The 22,619-nt window shown below is 42.6% G+C and overlaps 1 protein-coding gene across 1 annotated transcript in view; it reads right to left on the reverse strand.

Annotated features, from left to right (window-relative positions):
* Positions 1 to 2,099: 2,099 nt before the first annotated feature.
* Positions 2,100 to 22,619, reverse strand: part of LOC145351985 (NACHT, LRR and PYD domains-containing protein 3-like) — a 57,059-nt gene continuing 36,539 nt past the window's right edge. The window contains exons 6-12 of the mRNA XM_080201834.1: positions 20,686 to 22,423; positions 12,618 to 12,704; positions 11,254 to 11,424; positions 4,975 to 5,145; positions 3,183 to 3,353; positions 2,877 to 3,044; positions 2,100 to 2,717 (exon numbers count right to left, since the gene is read on the reverse strand). Coding sequence (XP_080057960.1) covers positions 2,609 to 2,717; positions 2,877 to 3,044; positions 3,183 to 3,353; positions 4,975 to 5,145; positions 11,254 to 11,424; positions 12,618 to 12,704; positions 20,686 to 22,423 — 2,615 coding nt within the window. The 3' untranslated portion in view covers positions 2,100 to 2,608. The remainder of the gene's footprint in view (positions 2,718 to 2,876; positions 3,045 to 3,182; positions 3,354 to 4,974; positions 5,146 to 11,253; positions 11,425 to 12,617; positions 12,705 to 20,685; positions 22,424 to 22,619) is intronic.

Raw genomic sequence — 22,619 nt, forward strand, 5'->3', positions numbered from 1 at the left:
TTCCACTCCTGCTACCGAATGCAGTTAAGCTTTCCTGTCTTATCCTCATCTGCAATTTCTCTCCCTCTACCCACCCCCCATGCCCCACCCACCACCCACCCCCCCCCACCCACCACCCACCCCCCACCCACCACCCACCCACCACCCACCCCCCACCCACCCCCCCCCACCACCACCCCCCCCCACCACCACCCCCCCCACCCACCACCCACCACCACCCCCCACCACCCACCCCCCACCCCACCCCCCACCCCCCCCCACCCCCCACCCACCACCCCCCCCACCCCACCCACCCACCACCCACCCACCAACCACCCACCCACCACCACCCACCCACCACCCACCCCCCACCCCCCCACCCCCACACCCCCACCCCCCCACCCCCCCACCACCCACCCACCACCACCCACCCACCACCCACCCCCCCACCCCCACACCCCCACCCCCCCACCCCCCCACCACCACCCACCACCCACCCCACCCCCCACCACCCACCACCACCCACCCACACCCACCCCCCCCCACCCACCACCACCCCCCACCCCCCACCCCCACCCCCACCCACGCACCCACCACCCCCCACCCCCCACCACCCCTCACCACCCACCAACCCACACGCTGCTAATCCATTCCACTAGTTCATCATATCCTGGGACATAATCATTCCCACTTTTAGTATGGTTTGGTGAGCGCTGGAGTGCCCATCCTTGAAAGCTTGAATAAAGGCTCGATCCACACGGCCTGGACTTCCCCGCCCTAAGCATTCCTGGTATACATAATAACTGCTCCTTCCCCCTTTTTTTGCTTAGTCATTGTGATTCTGCTTCAGTTAGTAGGAGCATTTCCTAAAACTCTCTGGACTTCTGCTTTAATGAGGACGAAGGGTGCATGTGGGACATCTATTCCTGCTGTTAGAGCTACCACATGCATCCAACGTCGCCCACTGTAGTCTTGTGCTGGGGGAACAGCAGGCACTCCAGCTTCCTGCTTCCATTTATCCACTGGAGATGCGGCCCGAACTAGTTAGTGTATATTCCTTAAGTGCAGTTGGTCACCTACCCAAACCGTATCTAATTCTTCCCAAAACGTTGTATTCGTGCTTCTAGGTTGTAGTTTATCCAGAGAAGGCATTATCTGTTGTCTTTTGCCTGGGACGATAGTTTGTAATTTGCTGTTGGCTGCGCATCCATTCCCCCTTGGGTTACTGGCGCCAAGTTGTGTTCTAGCACTTCCCCTTCCTCTCTGGGCGGGGGGGTGGGCGGCGATTGGTCCCTCTTGTGGGGACTCATAATGGGACAGAAGAACAGTTTCCCCATCCCATTGATCCTCTTCTAATATGTGATTTTTTTCTCTAACTCCCTTACTCTGCATTCTAATTTTTTAATCTTATCCTTACCTTCGTCCCACTTTTTAGTGGAAGCGACTACATAAGAACATAAGAACATAAGAAATAGGAGCAGGAGTAGGCCATCTAGCCCTTCGAGCCTGCCCCGCCATTCAATAAGATCATGGCTGATCTGTCGTGGCTCAGTTCCACTTTCCCGCCCTCTCCCCATAACCCTTAATCCCTTCTCTTATCAAAAACCCATCAACCCGCTTCTTAAAAATATTTAGCGAGGCAGCCTCCACCACTTCAACGGGCAGAGAATTCCAGAGATTCACCACCCTTTGAGTGAAGAAGTTCCTCCTCAACTCCGTTCTAAACCGCCTCCCCTTTATCTTGAGGCTGTGCCCCCTAGTCCTACTGTCTTTTTTTACTTGTTCAATTAGTCCACTTCCTTGTCCTTAGTCGAACAGCACAAGTAACAATTCCTGTATCTATCCGATAGTCCCATAAATTCCCCAAATTTTTGCCCATTTTTAACTGCATTGTTGGTTCAGTCTGACTCCCACAGATTCAATAATCTCTAGTGCAACTGGGCAATCAAGGCCATCCGACCAACGCACCAGGTGAGATCCTGCCGCCTACAGGAATTTGTTGTGGGAAAATCACCACTTGGAGTCAGATCTAAGATTCAACACACAGTTTTGTCAGACAAAGCTTTCAGAGAAGCGGTGGGATCTCTGCAGTGCACGCAATCACCTTCTCAACTATACAATGACAGTTCAGCATCTTTTATACTTTTACAAATAATAGACAAGTACAGACATCAACAGTTATTATACATATTACATTATACATAGAGTAGACTGACATCAACAGCACAACATTATACATAGAGTAGATTCAATTATGCATTTATGTTCTCCCATCAATGGCTGACCTCGTTACTGAAAGAGTAAGAAGTCTGACAACACCAGATTCAAGTCCAACCGATTTATTTGATGGTAAACTCACAAGCTTTCAGGGTTTGCCCCTTCGTCAGGTGAATGGAAAGTTCTGAAACTCGTTACTGAAACTCACTGTTTTGGCTCTGCTTTATCTCAAGCTAAGGTGCCTCAAGATTTGATCTATATCCTGCAGTAATTTAGACACTAAGAGGCTTTAACTCCTTGTGCAATGTCTGTGCCCAAGTCAGCACATCTTAATGTCGTTTCCCAGAGTCCATTTTGTGCCAGGTAACCATCTTGTATCTATTAATTTTGATTTTACTGCAACAATAGTCACTCATGTTGATAAATTGGAATATTCACATTTCACACTTAGTCCGGATCGGGATTCCTGTAGTGACTCCACGTGTCTTTTTCCATTTGGGCTGAAACGATTCTCCACAAGCCTAAAGCAGATTAAAGATTAAGCATATAATACATAGATTAAACCAGCACTATAAATATCAGGAGACTGGAATTAATATTTCAATAATAATATACATATATTAACCATCAGCATGGCTGAAAATGCATTTATGTATTTATTTATTAACTCAAACACTCACACTATCTGCTCCAAGGTCCTGCAGGTTTGTATGAGTCGGCAGAGAGCGGGTACTGATTGGTCTGTGAAGGAGTTTGAATTCAGATTCAGAACCATCAGTGACTGGTTTGCACTGAGAGCAGAGGCGAGATCCTTGGCACAAGAATCTGTGAGAACATTCCATCCAAGACTGGGGATCAGGGAAAGACATATCAAAAGTTAGAGTAAATGCTCAATGTTTATTAATACAACAATTACTGGTACTATTGATAATGAATAGCATCAATTATCCAGTTATTACAACACTTTGACACAGTCTGTTACTTACTCCAATTTCTGTATTTTACAGTCTGGATTACTTAAGGCCACTGACAATAGTTTCACGCCCAAATCTCCGAGTCTATTCATCCTCAGGTTTAGATCCATCAGTGACTGATTTGTACTGAGAGCAGAGGCGAGATCCTCAACACAAGAATCTGTGAGAGCATTATCATGCAGCCTGGAATCAGAGACAAAAATAACAGGAATCAGTGCAAATCTCTCATGTTTAAAAAAAAAACAGTTTATGATAATAATAATGTACAGATATAGATATTCAAGGATCCTAACTTCTATTCATACAGAAGGGAAAAGAAAAATGATTGATTTTGCAAATCTGAAATCTGACTAAAATGCTGGGAATAGTTCACAGGTCTCTGTAAAGAGAAGAGCAGCATTCAGTTCAACAAACTTTAATTAAGACAGGGCAATGGCAGCAATTAACAACAATTGTTGAATGACAGGCAGTTGGGCAGATGCAACAAAAGAACAAATGAAGAACACAGTAATTAAATAACAAGATCATCCATTAATCCAGGAAGTCTGGATGGTGATTGCGGACATGAGCAAGAATGGGGCACAGTTACAATGCCACAAGAGGATTAATGATGTCTTCTGACAAGATGAGTGCAGAACACAATGTTAAACTTACAGCCTTCGACATTACTAAAGATAAAACTGAAATTGGTACAATGGCCATGACTTTAATAATAGGATTCTCCTAAATATAGTTATAATTTTTAATGGTTATGTCCACCCTGGCATTAGCATTAATAATAATCAAACACTAATAGTGGACAACATTAATTTATAGAAGTGCTCAAAATATGTATGGGACTGAATCCTCCAAAGTTTTGGATTCTCACATCGCTACATTTAACCTATTTTATTCTGATGTTCCACACCTTTTCTGCAGATTTCTGAACTGGGCTGTGAGAGAAACGTGGAATAAAACTGCTTCTGGTGTCCTTCCCTAGGACTATAGGAACTTCAGGGAATGTTAAGCCACCACCGCTTCTTACAGCATGGGCTGCCACATATTGGTAAGTTTTGTTCAAATGTCACTTTGACAAGCTACAGACTAAGGAGGTAAGTAGGTGAATGGGTAGGTATTAGATGGATGGACTCAGGAGTGGGGTTTGGAGGTGGGGAAGTTGGTGTTGGGAAGATTTTTGGAGGTAGTTGGGTTGGGGGGGGAAGTTGGAGGGTCGTTGTGAGCATGTTCAGCTAGTTGATGGGGTGGTCAGTTTGAAGGGCGAGTTAGAGAATTGGGGGAGTAGCCACAAAGTCAGTGGAGTAGTCTGCTGTAGTCAGGTTTCTGGAAGGAATTGGGTGGGGGGGTGGTGGTGGTGGTGGTGGCTGGGGGGAGAGATAGTCAAGTTGGGATGTGTGCAGGAGGAGGATACTCTTGACTGGGAGGGGAGTCACATTGAGGAAAGCAGAGTTAGGTTGATTTGTAGTTGCAGGGAGGATAGTTGGGTTGGAGTGTAGCTGGACAATCATGGGCAGTAGTTGGGAAGTCATAGGGTCACCAGTATTGTGAACTATTTTGATCCTAACTTTTTCAGGGTGATTATTCTGCTCAGTTAGAATCATTGGAAGTCAAAGTTTGCAGGGGTGGGGGGTGTTATGTAGACACAGGGTAATTGGCCAACATAGCTTAAACTTCGTTGGCAATAATGCATGTGGACCTCCGAGGAGGATGCCTTGCATATTGTCTGCAGTGCCCGTGAGGACCATCTGGAGACCGGAAGATCTGGGCCAGTTATTACAAACACAATCTCGCACAGTCTCCTACTTACCTCAGTCGCTGTATTTTACAGTCTGGTTTCCTTAGAGCTGCAGACAGTAGTTTCACTCCAGAATCTCCCAAATTATTATTACCTAGATTCAAATGTGTAAGTGACTGGTTTGTACTGAGAGCAGAGGAGAAATCCTCAGCACAAGAACCTGTCAGAGTGACATCGCATAGACTGGGAATCAGAGTGAGAAATAAGAGGAATTAGGATAAATGCAAGCTACTTAAAATAACATCATCAATCACAATAAAAATGTACAGTGTGCGACGCTGAAGAAACAAAACTTCCATTCACAAAGAAAGAAAAATATTATTAATACCTTAAATCTGAAATATAAATAGAACATGCTGAAAATACACAGCAGGTCAGCCAGTATTTATCAAGGCAAACAGGGTTAATGTTCACTTTGATCAGTTTTCATCAGTATTAGGAAAAAATATTCTGCATCTGGGAAAGCAGTGAAGGGAAGCAAGAAAGGAACAAAATGGGAGTGCAACAAAAACAGAAAATGCTGAAAAATCTCAGCAGATCTGACAGCATCTGTGGAGAGAAAATAAAGCCAATGTTTAAAGTCTAACTGATCCAATGTCAGTTATGATAGTGAGCACCTTCTAGAATTTCTGCAGTCTGTCTGGTGCACAGTGCTGTTAGGAACAGAGTTCCAAGATTTTCAACCTGTAAAAGTTGCAATGATATAGCAAGTCTGGATGGTGTGTGACTTGGAGTGGACCTTGCATCTGCTGCCCTTCTCTTTCTAGGTCGTAGGTTTGGAAGATGCTGTCAAAGGATCCTTGGTTAGATTCTGCAGTGCATCTTGTACATATCACACATCACTACCTCAGTGAACTGATGGAAACAAATGTACAAGTTGGTGGATAGGGCTCTTTAACTCTGAATGGTGTTGACTTTTTTGAATTACACTCATTCAAGCTAGTAGAGTTGTCCATCACACTCCTGATTTGAACTTTGGAAATGGTGGACAGGCTTTGGAGAATTAGGATCTGAGTCACTTGCCACAGAATTCCCAGCTTCTGACCTGCACTTATAGCTGCAGTACTTAAACAGCTGGTCCAGTTCAGTTTCTGACAAATGGTACCAAAAGGATATTATGAAAGGGAAGTCCAATGTTAATGCTATTATTGAATATTAATTGGATATGATTAAATAGCCTCTTGTTGGAGGTGAAAATTGTCTGGCACTTGTGTGATGTATGTGTTAACTACCATGAAAGGTTCAAGTCTGAATGTTGTCCAGATTTTGCTGCATATGTTCATGAACTGTTTCAGTATCTGAAGAATCATGAATGATACTGTAGTCATCAGTGAGCATGCCATTTCTAGCCTTATGGGTGGGAGGTTACTGAGTAAGTAGCTGAAAATGGTTGGGTTAGGGCATTATCTTGAAGAACACTTGAAACTATGTATTGGGATGCAAAAGATCAGTATCCAACAACCAGAAGCATTTTCCTTTATATAGACATGGCTCCAATCAGTGGAGAGTTTCACCCTGATTTCCACTGACTTCATTTTTTTCCAATGCTGCTTGATGCCTTGATGTCTAGGGAAGGCACTCTCCCCTTAGGTTCTTTACCCAGAGGATGGTGAGGGATTGGAATGCGCTGCCTGCTGCAGTTGTAGATGCGCCTAGTTTGGGGGCGTTTAAGAGATCCGTGGATAGGTTTATGGATGGAAAGGCATTGGTTTAGGTTAGAGGGTCATTGCTTTTTTAATTGGTCGGCGCAACTTCGTGGGCCGAAGGGCCTGTTCTGCGCTGTAATGTTCTATGTTCTATTACCTCCTGAGTTCAGCTCTTTTGTCCAAGATTGGGACATGTTTGGAGGTCAGGTCCAAGTGGCTCTTGTGGAACCCAACTGAGTAGGCTATTGCTGTATTGGTGCCAAATGATGGCATTTCCAGTGCCACCTTCTTCCACTTTGTTGATGATTGTGAGGAGGTTTGTAGTGTGGTAATGAGCCAAATTGTATTTGGCTCATTACCACGTATGTCTTGGTGAACAAGACATACGTGGGTAATTTTACACATTGTCAGGTAATTGCCAGCATTGTAGCTGTCCTGGAAGAGCTTGACTATGGACACATCTAATTCTGGGCACAAGTCTACTGCTGAATATTGGAAGGGCTGATATCCTTTGCAGCATTCAGTGCCACCAACCATTTCCTGGGGTCATGGAAAGTGAATCCAATTGGCTGAATATTGGTATCTGCTTTGCTTCGTACCACAGGAGGAGACTGAAATGGATCATCCACTTGACATTTTAGCTGAAGATGGTGGCAAATCCTTCATCCTTGTCTTTTCCACTGATGTGCTGGGGACTCTCACGTCACTAAGGATGGAGATATTTGTGGAGCCTCTCCGTCATGAGAGTTGTTTAATTGTCTACCACCGCTGGGGAATGGATGTAGCACGACAACAAGGCTTTTATCTGACATATTGTTTGAGATTGCATTGGAATATCATGTGCTACATACACAGTTTGACATGCAAGTACTCCTGACTTGCTGCTTCACCAGGTTGACAGCACATTTTTATGTATATCCAAGGCTAAGCTGTTAATGAACGGTAGTGGTGCTAATCCTGTAGTGACTTCTGGAGAACCACCAGTTATATTTTTTCGTTCTGACAAATACTTAGCATTCATAATGACTACTTTATTAAGAATGTTATGTGAAGTATTTACTGCCACTGGTAGTCATGCCTTGAGTTCCTGGGTTCTAAAGATCTGGAATTCCCTGCCTAATCCTCACCAACTCTGAACTCTTCTCTTTTAAGCTGTTCCTCATTACCAAACATTTTGACTTGGCTAGTTGCCTGTTCTAATGTTTCCTTTTTTCCCTTGGTTTCCAAAATCTGTTGGGATAGCACTCAGGTGAAGTGCCTGTGGCATTTTACTATGCTCTTATTCTTGATTTCTCTGCCTGAAGGTAGGTTTCATCCATCCTGCCATGACCTCCATCAGGAGGTAGTTCCCAAATCCACCCCACCCATAACGGGGATCAAACAATGTTCAGTTGACATCAGTGTGATCCACACTGGCTTTCCAGTTAACTGACCCAACTGCCCCTGCGTCCTCCTCTCTCCTGGGACCCAGGAGTCCAAATTGCCTTGGACACATACATTTTTATATCATGATATACCATAATGGATAGTAAAGTTAGGGGTTCTAATTTTATTTCCATCACATGGGTGACCAGGAATCTCTTCTGTTCTCTCAACTTACCATTCACATATGATGGAAGGACTTAGAAGTTGATACTCAACTTGTTTAGCAACATAACAACTGCAGCTTCCTTGGCCATCACGTCCTGGAGTGGGACTTGAACCAAGAGTTTCTCAGTTTGAGGCTGGGACGCTACCCACTCTAAAACAAGACCTCCTTATTTACTATTTTAAAAGGCGTTATATAAATGAAATTTACTGTAGTTGTTAATAGCGCTATGACATACCAGTGACATACTGACTATGTTAGGCATCACAGATCTCGCAAGTGGGTTCCTTAGAGCTACAGAGTGTGAGAGTTGATATTTTGCTAACTGCCTTACATATGGGAACATTGGAACAAACTGTCCCCATATCCCTTTATGCCACTGGTGATGGGAAATCTGTCAACCTCTATTTTAAACATACTCAATGTTCCAGGGATTCACAACCTTCTGACCAAATGACATCGGAGGTGGTTCTGCTTTTGAGTTTCCTTCCCAACTCCTGAAAATCTGTTTTGAGAACCTTACCCCTCTACTGACCTATATCATTTGTATCAATATGGATCACAACCTCTGGCCATTCACTCTCTATTGGAAGTATGCCTTCCAACCACACTGTGACGCCCTTGGCAATGGCAGCGGTGAAGCAACATATCATCCTGATGTCATCTTTACTGCCGCAGAAACACCTGTCTGATTCCACGTCTATGAAATCCCCAATCCCAATTGCTCTTCCACTCCTCTCCTTCCCTTCCTTTGCAGCTAAGCCACGTCTGATTCCAGGGATTTAACTTAAGTTGCATTCCCGAGGAACCATTGCCCTCACCAGTATCCAAAATGGAAAAATAATTTGCAAGCAAGATCAATTCAGGGGGTTGCTGCACTACCTGCCCCGTTCCCGCAGACTGTATCGCAGTCACGCATTCCCTCCGTACATTTGACCTGCAGTGTCAGCACTTCCCAACGCATGCTATCTATCTGCATAGTCCAATACCTCGCAGATGTACAACAGTGAATGCAACCTTTTGATATGTTCATGTTCCAAAACCTGAAACTCAGCCTTCTGCAGCCAGTGACACTTCCTGCAGATATGTTCATTTAGGACACAAAGTATAATCCATGACTTCCCAATATACTTACAGCCTTTTCTATTTTTAATCAAACCTGAAGCTTGCAAGTTTATATATTCTCAATGTATAATTAAACTAAGTTGAAAAGGTTATAGAGTACATGCCAAATATGGTAATGTACAAACATTTGTTTTGTCCATCTTTTTATTCTGAGTAGAATTTTAAACTATTACTTAAAGGTTTCATTCCTAAATCTTGCAGTTTATTGTAACTTAGGTTCAGACCCATCAATGACCCTTTCACTGAGGGGGGAAATGACAATATCTGAAGCTGTTGCTATGTGGTTTGGAAATCAGGAACAGAAACAGAACAGCAGAGTAAACCCGTGGTATTTAGTAATGTAAGAAATGGGACCTTTAATAAATGATACTTTTCAGAATAAGTAGAGGATTCTTATGGAATTAGTAGTCATAATATCAATCCACTTCAGCAGACTGACAAGGGAAGGGACAGCACCTATAAATGAAGTACATCAAAAGTGCTTGGGAGTCAAGCAAGCAGTCCTCATTAGGAAACTGTTTTCTTTCCATGGAAAATGGGCCAGGGAAGATGGAATAAGAGTGAGCAAAGATTTTCACAACATTTTCGTTGATGGGCAGAATGTTTCAGCCACAAGCTACAGAGACCAACAGACTTTGCGCCATAGGTCTGTTCAACCTCTGGGATCAGTAAACCACTTTCTACTATCATAGTCATACATTTTTCCTAATGACACTGAAAGAACTGGAACTTTTGTGAAAAAAAAAACTGTGCGTCATTTTGAGTTTGTTTGACTTATTTTGACCCAAGTTCAGTTGTATTAAGCTGAGTGACACTGAAGGACTTCTATCCCGAAATATAAAGCTAAATCTGGTGGCTTGAAATTGTCTGGCAGAAATCTGTTTTGAATTTTTTCAAAAACACTTTGTTTTATGTTAAAAAAAACATACTATTGATTTAAATGGTTAAATAGATCTGTAGTCTGACTGACAATTTTCTCAGTGAAGTTAAGTAGTGGACATCACAACTTCAAAATCGGTTATGAATGAAAAATGAGCAATAAAAGAAATATGAGAAAGTTTTAAGAAAACATGTTTGTGTAAAGAGATGCAAAGTTTTATGAGTCTGCTGCAAACACCCTTTCTGCTAACAGTTGTGTATTCTTACTTTCCTATAGAATTGGTAGACATAGCATTGGCCCACTTGAGCAGAGAAATTGGTTTCTCTCTGTGGAAACAAACACGGGGAAACTCCCTAGAAATGTCAAAGTCTGATTCAGGCTGACACTTCTGAATTGATAGGATATTTACCCATATAAATATCTGTTAAAGGTTAACATATAGCTCCTAGCATCGAGGGAAGCTAAAAAATAACCTGAGCTCAAGTGATCGACAAGGGGCAGGAGAACACTCTGACATTTTAGGCACCCATCCTGTATTCATTGGTCAGTAGTGATTAGCAAAAGGTGAAATAATCAATCCTGCAATATGGTATATAGGTAACTGCCTTTTGCAGGTGCAAAACTGACCAGGGAAGATGGATGAATATCACATGAGTTACCTGACACGTTGATTAACCAGCAGACTGCTCATTCTTAAAAAAAATCTTAATGAACACCTTAAAATCGCTCGAGTTGTCAACTGAATATTTTGTATAATCTGTGTCTCAAGATCCTTAGAAATGCACATAAGTGACTCCAATATTGTAATGAGTAGGTATAGTGATTAATAATAGCAGTCACTAATAATAATTTCTGATAAGAAATAGCACCCCTATCGTGCAGAAAGAAGCCATTCAATCCATCAAATCTACAGCAACTCTGATAGAACATCTGTCAGCCACCCCCATCCCCATAACCCCATCGATTTACCTCGCTAATCCACTTAACCTACAAATCTAGAGACAGTAAGGGGCATACCAGCCCAGTTATTATGAATACAATCTGGTACTTACTCCAATTTTCGTATTTTGCAATCTGGATTCCTCAGAGCTGCAGACAGTCTTTTCACTCCTGAATCTCCCAGTTTATTGTTACTCAGGTTCAGATTTGTCAATGATTGGTTTGTATTTAAGGTGGAGGTAAGATAGTCAGCACATGAATTTGAGAGAGCGTTATTATCCAGCCTGAAGGTCAGAAACAGAGAACAATGGAAGTCTGAATGAAGTATAACAGGAATGAAATTGGACACGTAAAAGGTTAAACAGAGGCATTATTGCATTGGTTGCCCGTGATTTGCACCTACTGCAAGAGATTTCAATACCAGGTGTTTCTACAACTACTGTAAATGTGCTTTTTCCTGGCTTGCATTCCTTTCAAGTCAATTAACATTCTCACTGTTTAATATTCATACTATTATTGATACACATAATATAAGGGATGATTTTATGCCTGTATTTGATCCAAATTTAAACGGCGACACAGATGCAAAGTCTTATGAAAGTACGGAAGCCAGACTTTCACCAGCGCAATCTCTTTTCCAGAATTTCTCCACCCCTTGCCGATGTTGTAATGAAATGCCCTTCATTAAAAACATTTAATTAAATTTAAGAATATTCACAGGCCTACCTGCTACATGATTACCCCTCACACAGTATTGAATACTTGCTGATATAGTGTCACGTTGTTGAGTTCACAACTTTCCAAAGATGGGAAACAGTTGAGGGAATCCCATTGCAGGTGCGAATGTATTGCCCCCAGGGGGACAGATACATGACTGCCCCCTGGCACAAGTTGGATTGGGGTTTCCATAATGTGTGGTGGAGAGCAGGTGGATGAGGGGAAAGGGCCATTGCCTCTAAAGTGAGGGGAACTTGGCAGTGATTGGATGGGGGAGGGGTGGAGCGGGAGGGATACCCGACAGTGATGAGCATAGTGGGCTACCTGTGATTCCGCCACTGTGTTTGTGACTGATAGTGAGGGGAAAAAAGATTCCCCAATACTTCTGCAGTGGGCAGGGGGGACAGCACCTGATACCTTCAAGGTGAAGGGAGTGATCTTTACGCAGGTTGGGGTACCATTTAAAAAGGTGGAACCCTGATCTCTGTGGAGCCAGCCTTGCTTGCTGCATTAAGCCCCACCCTGCCACACTGGTAGTATAAACTAAACTCTTGATTTTCTTTTTGTCAAGAGTGGCTTGATCTGGTCTGAAAACATGTCAGTGCATCTGGAGAGATACACACAGATATTCAGTCAGACTCTGACACTGACAAATTATGGAAAACATTACATTGTGTTATTAATAATAATATTCATTATATCAACAATAATGTTAGAAGTCAAGTTATAAACACAATTTTGAAAAAAAATTGGTGTTTACCTCAGTTTCTCTATTTTACAAACTGGATTTTTCAGTGCTGTACACAATTGTTTCACTCCTGAATCTCCCAGGTTGTTGTAACTTAGTCTAAACAGAGAGTGAAAAACATATTAAATGGGATGAATTTTCATCATGGAGCCGGGTTATTTTCAGTCAGAACCCTGTCATCGGTTAATTTGGAAGTTTGTGTGGGGATGTCATTGGTTGCAGGGATGTAGTTGGTATTGAGATGGGTTTCCTGTTCACTTAAAACCAGTGGAGGTGGGTCAGATGAAGGGTGGATTCATTTGGACTCACGTGACTACCATCTCCGCTGGTTGCCTAAAGGAGAGATCTGCAGTTTGTGTCAAAGCCTCATCAGCGCCAGAAGGAACAGAGAAGTTACAGGGAAGCCAGAGGCCTGTCACCTGTGGCAGGACATCCCCTTGCTTCATCAACGCGAAACTAGAGGTCATGAGGGAGACAAGAGGATCCTCTTCCCAAAGGCCTTGTGAGGAGATCAGCGCATTGTGTAGCAGGGGCTCTACCTTCAGGGTCGTAGTAGCCATTCCCTTTAAGGGGCTAGCCCCTTGAAGGATCAGTGAAGGAGGAGTCACGTGACCCATTCGTTGAATAAGGAATGGAGTTGAGAATTGGCTGGGATGTGTTGGGACTTATCCAGCAGTTAAAACATGGAGGTGAATAGGAAAATACAATTTAAAGCACTCTGTAAATAATTGCTTATGGTTATGATAAATGGTTGTATTTTATAAGTTAACTGATGAAGCCAATCCTTGAGTTAGGACTAGGGGGCACAGCCTCAAGATAAAGGGGGGGCGGTTTAGAACAGAGTTGAGGAGGAACTTCTTCACTCAAAGGGTGGTGAATCTCTGGAATTCTCTGCCCGTTGAAGTGGTGGAGGCTGCCTCGCTAAATATTTTTAAGACGCGGGTTGATGGGTTTTTGAAAAGCGAGGGGATTAAGGGTTATGGGGAGAGGGCGGGAAAGTGGAACTGAGCCACGACAGATCAGCCATGATCTTATTGAATGGCGGGGCAGGCTCGAAGGGCTAGATGGCCTACTCCTGCTCCTATTTCTTATGTTCTTATGTTCTTATGAAAACAGAAAATACTGGAAAATCTCAGCAGGTCTGACAGCACCTCTGGAGAGAGGATGGAGCTGATTTTTTTGAGTCTGGATGACTCTTCAACAGAGCTAAGGGAACTGGGAATATGTTTTATTTGATTTGATTTATTATTGTAACATGTATTGGTATACAAATGAAAAGTGTTGCTTCTTGTGCGCTATACAGACAAAGCATACTATTCGTAGAATACATAGGGGAGAAGGAAAGGAGAGAGTGCATAATGTACTGTTATAGTCATAGCTAGGGTACAGGGAAAAATCAACTTATAAGGTAGGATGAGATGTATATACTGTTGCAAGGTGGTTTTGGGGCTGTTGGGGTTGGATAGAGGGCCAGTAGATGAAGGCCAGGATAAGGTTGACAAACATGTCATAGGAAGAAATAAAAAGGGAATGTAGATAGTGATGATCATAGTTAAGAAAGGTGCTGATAGTGGCACATGAAGAGATCACAATACATTAATGGCAGAACAAAAGTGAGTGGTGTATCAAAGAACAATCTGGAACAGGGAACAAGTGACCCTAGTGAGATGGGGGTGGGTGGAAAGGGAGATAGTGGAAAGGGAAAAAAAATGGAAAGAGGGATAAAAAGGATAGGAAAATGAATCAATGGAAGAAATGAATATAAATGATGGGAATAAAAATAGGGTGAAGGTGGAGAAGAGAGTTCATAGTCTGAAGTTGTTGAACTCAATGTTAAGTACAGAAGGCTGTAACATGCCTAATTGGAAGATAAGGTGCTGCTCCTCCCGATTGCATTGGACTTCAATGGAGCATTACTGTAGGCCAAAGATGGACATGAGAGAAGGATGGTGTAAAAATGTCAAGTGACAGGAAGGTCTAGGTCCAGCTTGGGGACAGACCGAAGGTGCTCTGCGGTCTGCGTTTAGTGTCTCCAAGTAGAGTAGACCACATTTGGAACAGCAAATGCGACAGAGTAGATTGGAGGAGATGCACAAGAAAAGCTGCTTCAGCTGAAGAGACTGTTCTGACTTTTTGACCATCACATTCCTGTCAATCTCCCCGTAGCCTCCATATCGCTGGCCCTCTATCCAGCCCTTACTGCTCCATAATCCCATCCACCCACCACAACAGTTTGAATCTCATCCTAATTTCAGTTCTCAGGTCTGACAAAGAGCCATCCAAACTCAAACCATTAGCTCTGTTCTCTACTGTCCTTTCTCCACAGATGCTGTCAAACCTGCTAAAATTTTCTAGCATTCTCCATTTTTGTTTCAGATTCCAGCATTCACAGTAATCTGCCTTTTCCCTTAAGTTATTAAATTAGTAATGAAGTAAAAACCAGCCACAATGAACAGGTCAAAATGCTCCTTCTTGGAAAATTAGAGCTGTTCAATTATTCTTATGATAATTGGGTACAGTATGTGGATTGCTTGAAATTATTTTTCCATGCACAGCCATTAGAAAGGGAGGAAAAGCAGAGAGTAATGTTGTTAACTGCGTGTGGGACACAGACGTAGTCTGATTTGAAGTTTTCCAAACCTAGATGCTTCTGATACCAAATCATTGGCAGCTTTAGAGTTATTAAAGGAACATTACCACCCTAAAGCACCAGTAATCTTAACAGCGTAACGAGTTTAATTCAACTTGGACAACCCCAGGGAAAACCATTGCAGCCTTTGTGGCAAGGCTGCAGAAGATTATAGAGAATTGTAATTTTAGGACTATGTTAAATGCTTGCTAAAAGGTTGTTTATTATGTGGCATTAACGATGAACACATACAAAAGAGGCCTTTGGCAGAAGTCTATTTAAAAAAGACGCTGCAGATTGCTTTAACCATGAAGAGAATGGAGACGGGTGTCCAGGAGTTACAAAGTACTCCAAGCAGCACAGTCCACTAGTTATGGTGGAAACCCACAAGCAGCAGTTGCAGCAGGATTGAAGCGCTGGACCAAGCTTGGAAATGAATATTGGAACAAGAAGAGCAAGAGCTTTAGAAGATTAAAGTAACAGCCCAGGATAGAGCCAGAGTGTTGCAGATGTGATGGAAGCCAAGCCCTAGGCATATGCAGATTTAGGGAGCCTCCATACTTTAGTTGCAGAAGAAAAGGGCATTTGAGACATAAGTGCATGTATAAGCAAAGCTTGCCTAGCATTAGTAAATCAAACAGTACATTCCAGTATACCATATGAAAGATGGTCCTAAGGCACAACAGAAGGCGTTGTCTGTCAATAATATAAAAATGGGCACAATGGCTCCGATCACTTATGTTATTGGAAAACAAGGATGTTATGGATGGAAGTGGACGCTGAGGCCTCAGCCACCACAGTGGCGATCAAATCTACTAGTACTTTCATGAAGGAGATCATTCCCTGTGGCTAAAGACGGGAATAAGGTTAACGGCATATGGTGAAGGCAATAAAGATAATAGGTACAATAATTACTCTAGTGAGGTATCGATAGCAATCCACTCACCTGCTTTTAGGAAAGGGGGCTAATCAGAGACTGAGTTAAGTGAGGTGTGACTAGCTCCAAGAGATCAAATTAAATTGACTAGAAATTTTTAGCATCAATGAAGGGGGTCTGCACAAGATCACAAGTACCAAGATGTTTTCTAGCAAAAGTAATAAAAGGTGACACTCAAGATTTTTCAGAGCTAGACCTTTGCATTATTAGAGAAGGTCAAAATGGAATTGTAAAGGCTGAAAGGGCATCGTCCAAACAGTATGATTTGCAGAATGGGCAGAACCCATTCTACCATTAGTGAAGCTGGATAAAACCATTTGCATCAGTGGGGATTACAAGCTGACTGAACCAAGCCACAAAGCTGGATAAGTTCCCCATCCCCAAAATCTTAAGATCTATATGGAAAACTTTTTGGAGGTTAAATATTTACGAAGTTAGACAATAATCATGACTATCAGCAGCTGGAACTGGACAAATGTCCTTGAGGGAACATGTGACCATAAACACCAATAAGGGGCTGTATTAGTGCATGTTCTTGCTCTTTGGAGTTTCATCAGCATGTGCTAAAGAACCGTAGAGAGTTAACTGCAAGGCTTGTGGGATGTCATCATGAACTTTGATGACATTTGTAACAGGGCCTACAGAAGAACACTTGTCAAATCGGGAAGAAGTGTTAAAGAAATTGAAGGAAACAGGAGTGCACTCCAAGAGGGAGCAGTGCAACTGCCAGGCTAATGAGATGGCTTACTGGGTTATTGGGTGGACGCACAGGCATTGCACCCTATGGAGGGCAAGGCAAAAGCAATCAAGGAGGCACTGACCTCTAAGAATACCTCAGAACTCAACTCGTTTCTGCGGATGGTTAACTATTATGGGTAGTTCCTCCCAAATCTGTCAACAATGTTAGCTCCACTACATGCTTTGTGAAAGAAATGCCAGAAATGGAAGGCATCACAAAAAGAGGCACTCAAACAGATGTTACAGTCATTGTGTTTTCTGGTGTACTTTGACCACTCCCCCGACCCCTAAGAAGATAATACTCATGTGATGCACCCCTATATGCTGTTGGGCCGTTTTATGCCACAGAATGGATAATGGGTTGGAGAGATTTGTTAGACATGCGTCAAGAACCCTTACAGATGTAGAGAAGAACTATTCACTCATCGAGAGGGTCTAGCACCTGTGGCATCAAAAAAAGTTCCATCAATTTCTATACAGCAGATATTTCACTTTATTGATAGACCACAAACCACTTCTGGGTTCATTCAAGGAAAATAAGGTGATTCTAATAATTGCTTCAGCCTGGATACAGTTTTGGACATTTGACAGTTTATAAGTATATAGTTTGAGCGACCGGGAATGCAAATAGCCAATGCAGATGTCTTGAGTTGTATTCCTTTGCCAAGACAGGTGCACCCCTCACACTACTAGTAGAAATAAGAATGGTCATCAATTTTCTAGATACCTTGCCAGTGTCAGCTCAATGGATTAAGTACTGGACTAACAGAAAACCATCGTTGTTGAAGGCGACACAGATGTTATTGTATGGATGGCAGAATGAAAGAGCTTCAGGAGTAAATGAAGCTTAGCAATCAGGAAAGATGACTTTAGTTGTGAGGATGGTATCATCCTCTGGGGTTCGAGAGTGGTCATTCCTGGATGAAAAACAGCATTATTACTGAAGAATTATTATAGTGCCCATTCAGGTGTGCCCAAAATTAAGAATTTATCGAGAAGCTACGTGTAATGGCCTTGCATCAATGCTACAATTGAGACAGTGGTAAAGCACTGCAGTTAGTGTCAATTTCAGCAGAGGTTATCTGCCGAAGCTGTTACACCCATGGGAATGGCTAGACTCCGCGTTGCATATGTGGGATCATTGATAGGCACAATGTTTTTGTTATTAGCTGATACCCTTTCAAAGTGGATGGAGGTATTTGCAATGAGGTCCACAACTGTTTATACCACAGTTGAGAAGTTGTGCCAGTGCTTCATAGTCCATGAGGTGCTTGTTTTGGACCATGGAACAGCTTTTACTGATGATGAATTTCAGACGTTACAACTTTTTATAGAATAAAATGCATTGGAACAGCACCATACCATTCCTCGTCCAATTGACTGGTTGACAGAGCAGTTCAGATTTTCTAGTCTGGCTGAAAAAGCAACCATCTGCATCCTTAAACACCAAGTTGACTAGGTTCCTGCTTTCATATAGAAGCACCAAGCACATGACCAAGAAGTCTCTCCAGCAGATCTGTCGATGAGTCATTGCTTGAGGACTGAGTTAAGCCTGGTGTTCCTAAATTTAACAAGGTGGAGACAAGCCAAAGGAACCATTTGTTAAAAAGAACAGCTTTCAAGATAGAAAATCCGGTGTTTGTGATGAATTTTGTAATGCACCAAATCGGGTTCTAGATGATGTTGTGGCCAGAACACAACGATTGTCCTCTGAGGTTCAAGTACAAGACAAGAATTTAAAGAAGCATGTGGGCCACTTGCATGGATGAGAACCTTCCCAAGAGCCAGTGTTCCAATCTGATCCAATTGGGCCAGCAGGAAATATTGCAGGCTGCCCGAGGAGCAAATTGTCTGATCAATCAGGCAAGTGTTATTCCCTCTGGAAATAATGGAAATAGAGGAAGATGAAATGTTGGTACAAGGGGCAAGGCCTTGTGAAGTAAGGCCAACAGTAACTACCTCAACAGAAGAACATCAGTCACTTCAGCTACTTTGCTCTATGAGCGAGAAGTCATCACCGGACAGACTGAGTCGTTAAAAATGTTCATCATCATTAATATTTTGGCAATTGGGTAATTTAGTTATTCCAATGTGTAATAAGGGATTTAAAGGGGGAGGAATGTAGTAGTTATCTCCTTTAAGGGGCTATCTCCCTTAAGAGGCAGTCGCTGAGGAACGAGTCATGTGACCCACTAATGTAATCAGGGACAGATTCAGGAACAGGCAGAAAGTTTTGGGACTTGTCGCGCAACTGGACCCCAAACCAGAGGATGGAAATACTGTTTCAGGCACCCTGTAAATAGTTGTAATAAGTTGTTGTGTTTTGTAAGCTAATGGTCGAACCAACCCTTGAAGTTGTTACAAGGATCATCGCAGTTCGCTCCTCTTCTCACCCAGCCTGCTTTTCCTCCAGTGAACTGCATCCTCAAGTATCCTATTGACCTCAAAAGCCACACCTCCCTACAACGAACTACCAGAATGACAGACACTTGCCATAGGGGATTAGGGGTCACCACCTGATTGGCTCAGGCACTTCAGATGCCCAATGGCCAGTTCAATGGTTGTCCGATGAGCAAGTGACATTGGTTCTATTGTCAACGTGCCTCTTTCCGGGGCTCCCACAGAGGGTTCAATAACATTGCTCCACAGGGTATCCGACATCCTCTGCAACTCAGAGATTGAAGATATCATGGCAGCAACGAAGGAAGTGTGTGCACACATGGAGGAAGCTTCTCTTTTCATAAAGATAGGTTGGCTATGGAGATTTTGGAAGTCCTTCATTTTGATGGAGCTCGCTAACCAGTCACTGAATGCCTTGATGGCCGAAGGGTGCAACTGATGATGCCCTGTATCAGGCAGAACCCATTGATCATGGAGGAACTCGATGCCCTCTGTCCCTGCAATGCCTGAATATCATTAAACTGCTGACAGCCCTGGCAAGGGGTTTTCCATGACTGCCAAGTGGAACTATTACTAATGTCAATGTCTTGAGGAGTTAGATGTGAAGTTGTTCATGGGACACAAGATTGTGACCAGTGCTGTGAGGTCTTCAACAACAAAGACACATATTTGTGTCTATTCTGACTGGAGATTTACAATCGGAGTGAGTTATATTGTGAAACTGTGCTAATGGCTGATGTAAAATCCAGCCACCTGGATTTCATCTAACAAGAAAAGTTTATTCTATCCCGGTACAAACTCCTTGTTCTCCTAGTTTACAGGAGATGGGTATCTTCCACTTTTTTCCTCATTATCCAGCTCTACACTTACTCCACGTGTAGCTATTGTTATAGTTTGAGGGAATATCCTCCCAATCTGTACAGCTCGTAGTTAATAGAGTAAATTATTAATAGTTTTTATTGAATTACTTATATCTGCACTGGTATTTAGTATGCTTAGAATATCAATTATTCTCATTTTCTTATACATAGATATAGGCTGAGATTCTCCAGTCCCACTGCCATGAATAGAGACATGGCTGAGTGCCTAATTCTCTGTTCAGGCTGGCAGCAGTAGCAGGGCGTGAGAGACCAGGGATTCCAGGCCATAGTTTCTTTCTATCTCAATTTCATGGTCAAACTGAGTCAACCCAAGTAAAACAAATAACCAATGCTAGTTGTCATAATTCTTAAATTTCCACCTAAAAATTTTACATGTCTTATTTTGTAAACTTTTTTCTGACTTTGCTCGAATTGGAAGGGTCTTTCCTTTTATAACATCATAAATGATTTCCTAACAGTGGATATAATCAGCTATGGGACCAAACAAGTGGATACCTCAACTCCTGGAATTTGTGCAGAATAGGTACCAGCCTCTCGAGTCCTTCACATTGAATGAGGCAGTCACTTAGATCAAGGCGTTTTATTGTATCACAGAGTCTAATGACATGAGACAGTATCGCACAGTCAAGCGGAGTCAGTCGCAATTGACTAAACGTCAGTATTTTCACAGATCCCACTGTGGCCTGAGCCAGTGCTTTATTCTGAGATTCAAACAGGTAGTGGAATGTGTTCAGAAGGTTCCTTTTACCAGCCACACACTCTGTGCTTCCAATCTGCCCTGCAACAGTCTCCTTCACCCAGTCAATCACTTGGTAGGTTGTCTGATAAAGAAATCGACCCAGAACCTCCTCCAGGGGCCAAGTTGACTGTGGGGAGGAGAGACCAGCAACAAAACGGAGAAATATCTCAAATCTCCGATCTTCCTTGCTGTGGGCTTCCCTGAGAAGTTTTTGGATATCCTCAGGATCAGGAGTCAGGAATTGCGCAAGTGCAGCTAAGAATTCCTGGATGGTGAGGTGTGGGAATGTATAAACCACACTCTGGGCAGAATCATCTCTCTCTAAAAGTTCCATCAGGAACCCAGACAGGAACTGGGAAGGTTGCAGATTGCACTTGATCAAATCTCCATTCCTAAACACAATCTTCTTCTCGGAGATTCCTGTGAAGGCCATCTCACCAAGCTTCAGTAACATGTCACGAGGGTTTTCAATCTCTCGGCCATGGTTTTTCAGAATGTTGTAAATATAGTATGAATATAGTTGGGTGACAGTCTTGGGACCTTGCTGCTGTTTCCTGTGTTGTTGTGTGAAGAAGGGGCCCAATGACAGACCGAGGATCCAGCAGTAGGAAGGGTTGTAGCACATGGTGTACAGGATCTCATTCTCCTCCAAGTATTTGGAAACAGCTGCTGCCACTGCCTGATCTTCAAAAAACCTTTTGAAATATTCCCTCCGTTCATCACCAACAAATCCCAGGATTTCAGCCCAGACAATGATCTCAGCCTTTTCCAATAAACGTAATGCAACAGGGCGGCTGGTCACTAGCACGGAGCACCCTGGGAGCAGCTTGTGCTGTATTAAACCGTACACAATGTCAGACACTTCACAGCAGCATTCAGGATCTGTGCACATGGACTCAGGTTCTGTATTTCTCTGATTGTCAGCAAAATTGATCTTGTCCTTGAATTCATCCAGACCATCGAATATAAACAGCAATCCCTCTGGGTTTTTCCAGAGCTCTCCCAGAACATTCCCAAAGTAAGGATACTGATTCAATATCAGATTCTTCAGATTTATTCTACAGTTAATTATGTTCAAATCACGGAATTTAAAACTGAAAACAAATTGAAAGTGTGGGTATATTTTTCCAGTGGCCCAGTCATAAACAATCTTTTGTACTATTGTTGTTTTTCCAATCCCTGCAACTCCACTCACTGCTGCTGTACTCCCAGATTTGAATTTTTTCCGGGAAAAACTGCTCTGGAACAACTGATCAGTTTGGATTGTTTCCAGTTCTTTCCGGAGGTGTTTCTTTCTCCACTCTTCATGGTCTCGGCCTCTTGCCAGCAGTTCATGTTCTACAAGTGTCCGATCTCGAACAGTAGAAATGACAGTCAGCTCAGTGTATCGATCAACCAGCTGGAAAATCTTAACCTTCTGCTTTATTAGGATAGTGTTCACTCTCAGTGTTTCAGTTTGTACCCAGAGTGCCTCCTTGTGTTTCTGTTGAACATCTTAAATTAGAACAATATTAGTTGTATTAACATAATATTGAGAAGTGTTTACTATCTTAAATGAATAGATAAATTTAATTCAGTTTGTGCAGAAATTAACGTTCATACCTTCCAAACCTCATTTAACATTTCCAAACAAATTTAAAATTCTCACTTAATTCTAATCATTACTTAACATGGAGATTTTACAAAAATG

This window comes from Carcharhinus amblyrhynchos, chromosome 13, assembly GCF_965287045.1.
Source record: "Carcharhinus amblyrhynchos chromosome 13, sCarAmb.v2.hapA, whole genome shotgun sequence".
NCBI lineage: Eukaryota > Metazoa > Chordata > Chondrichthyes > Carcharhiniformes > Carcharhinidae > Carcharhinus > Carcharhinus amblyrhynchos.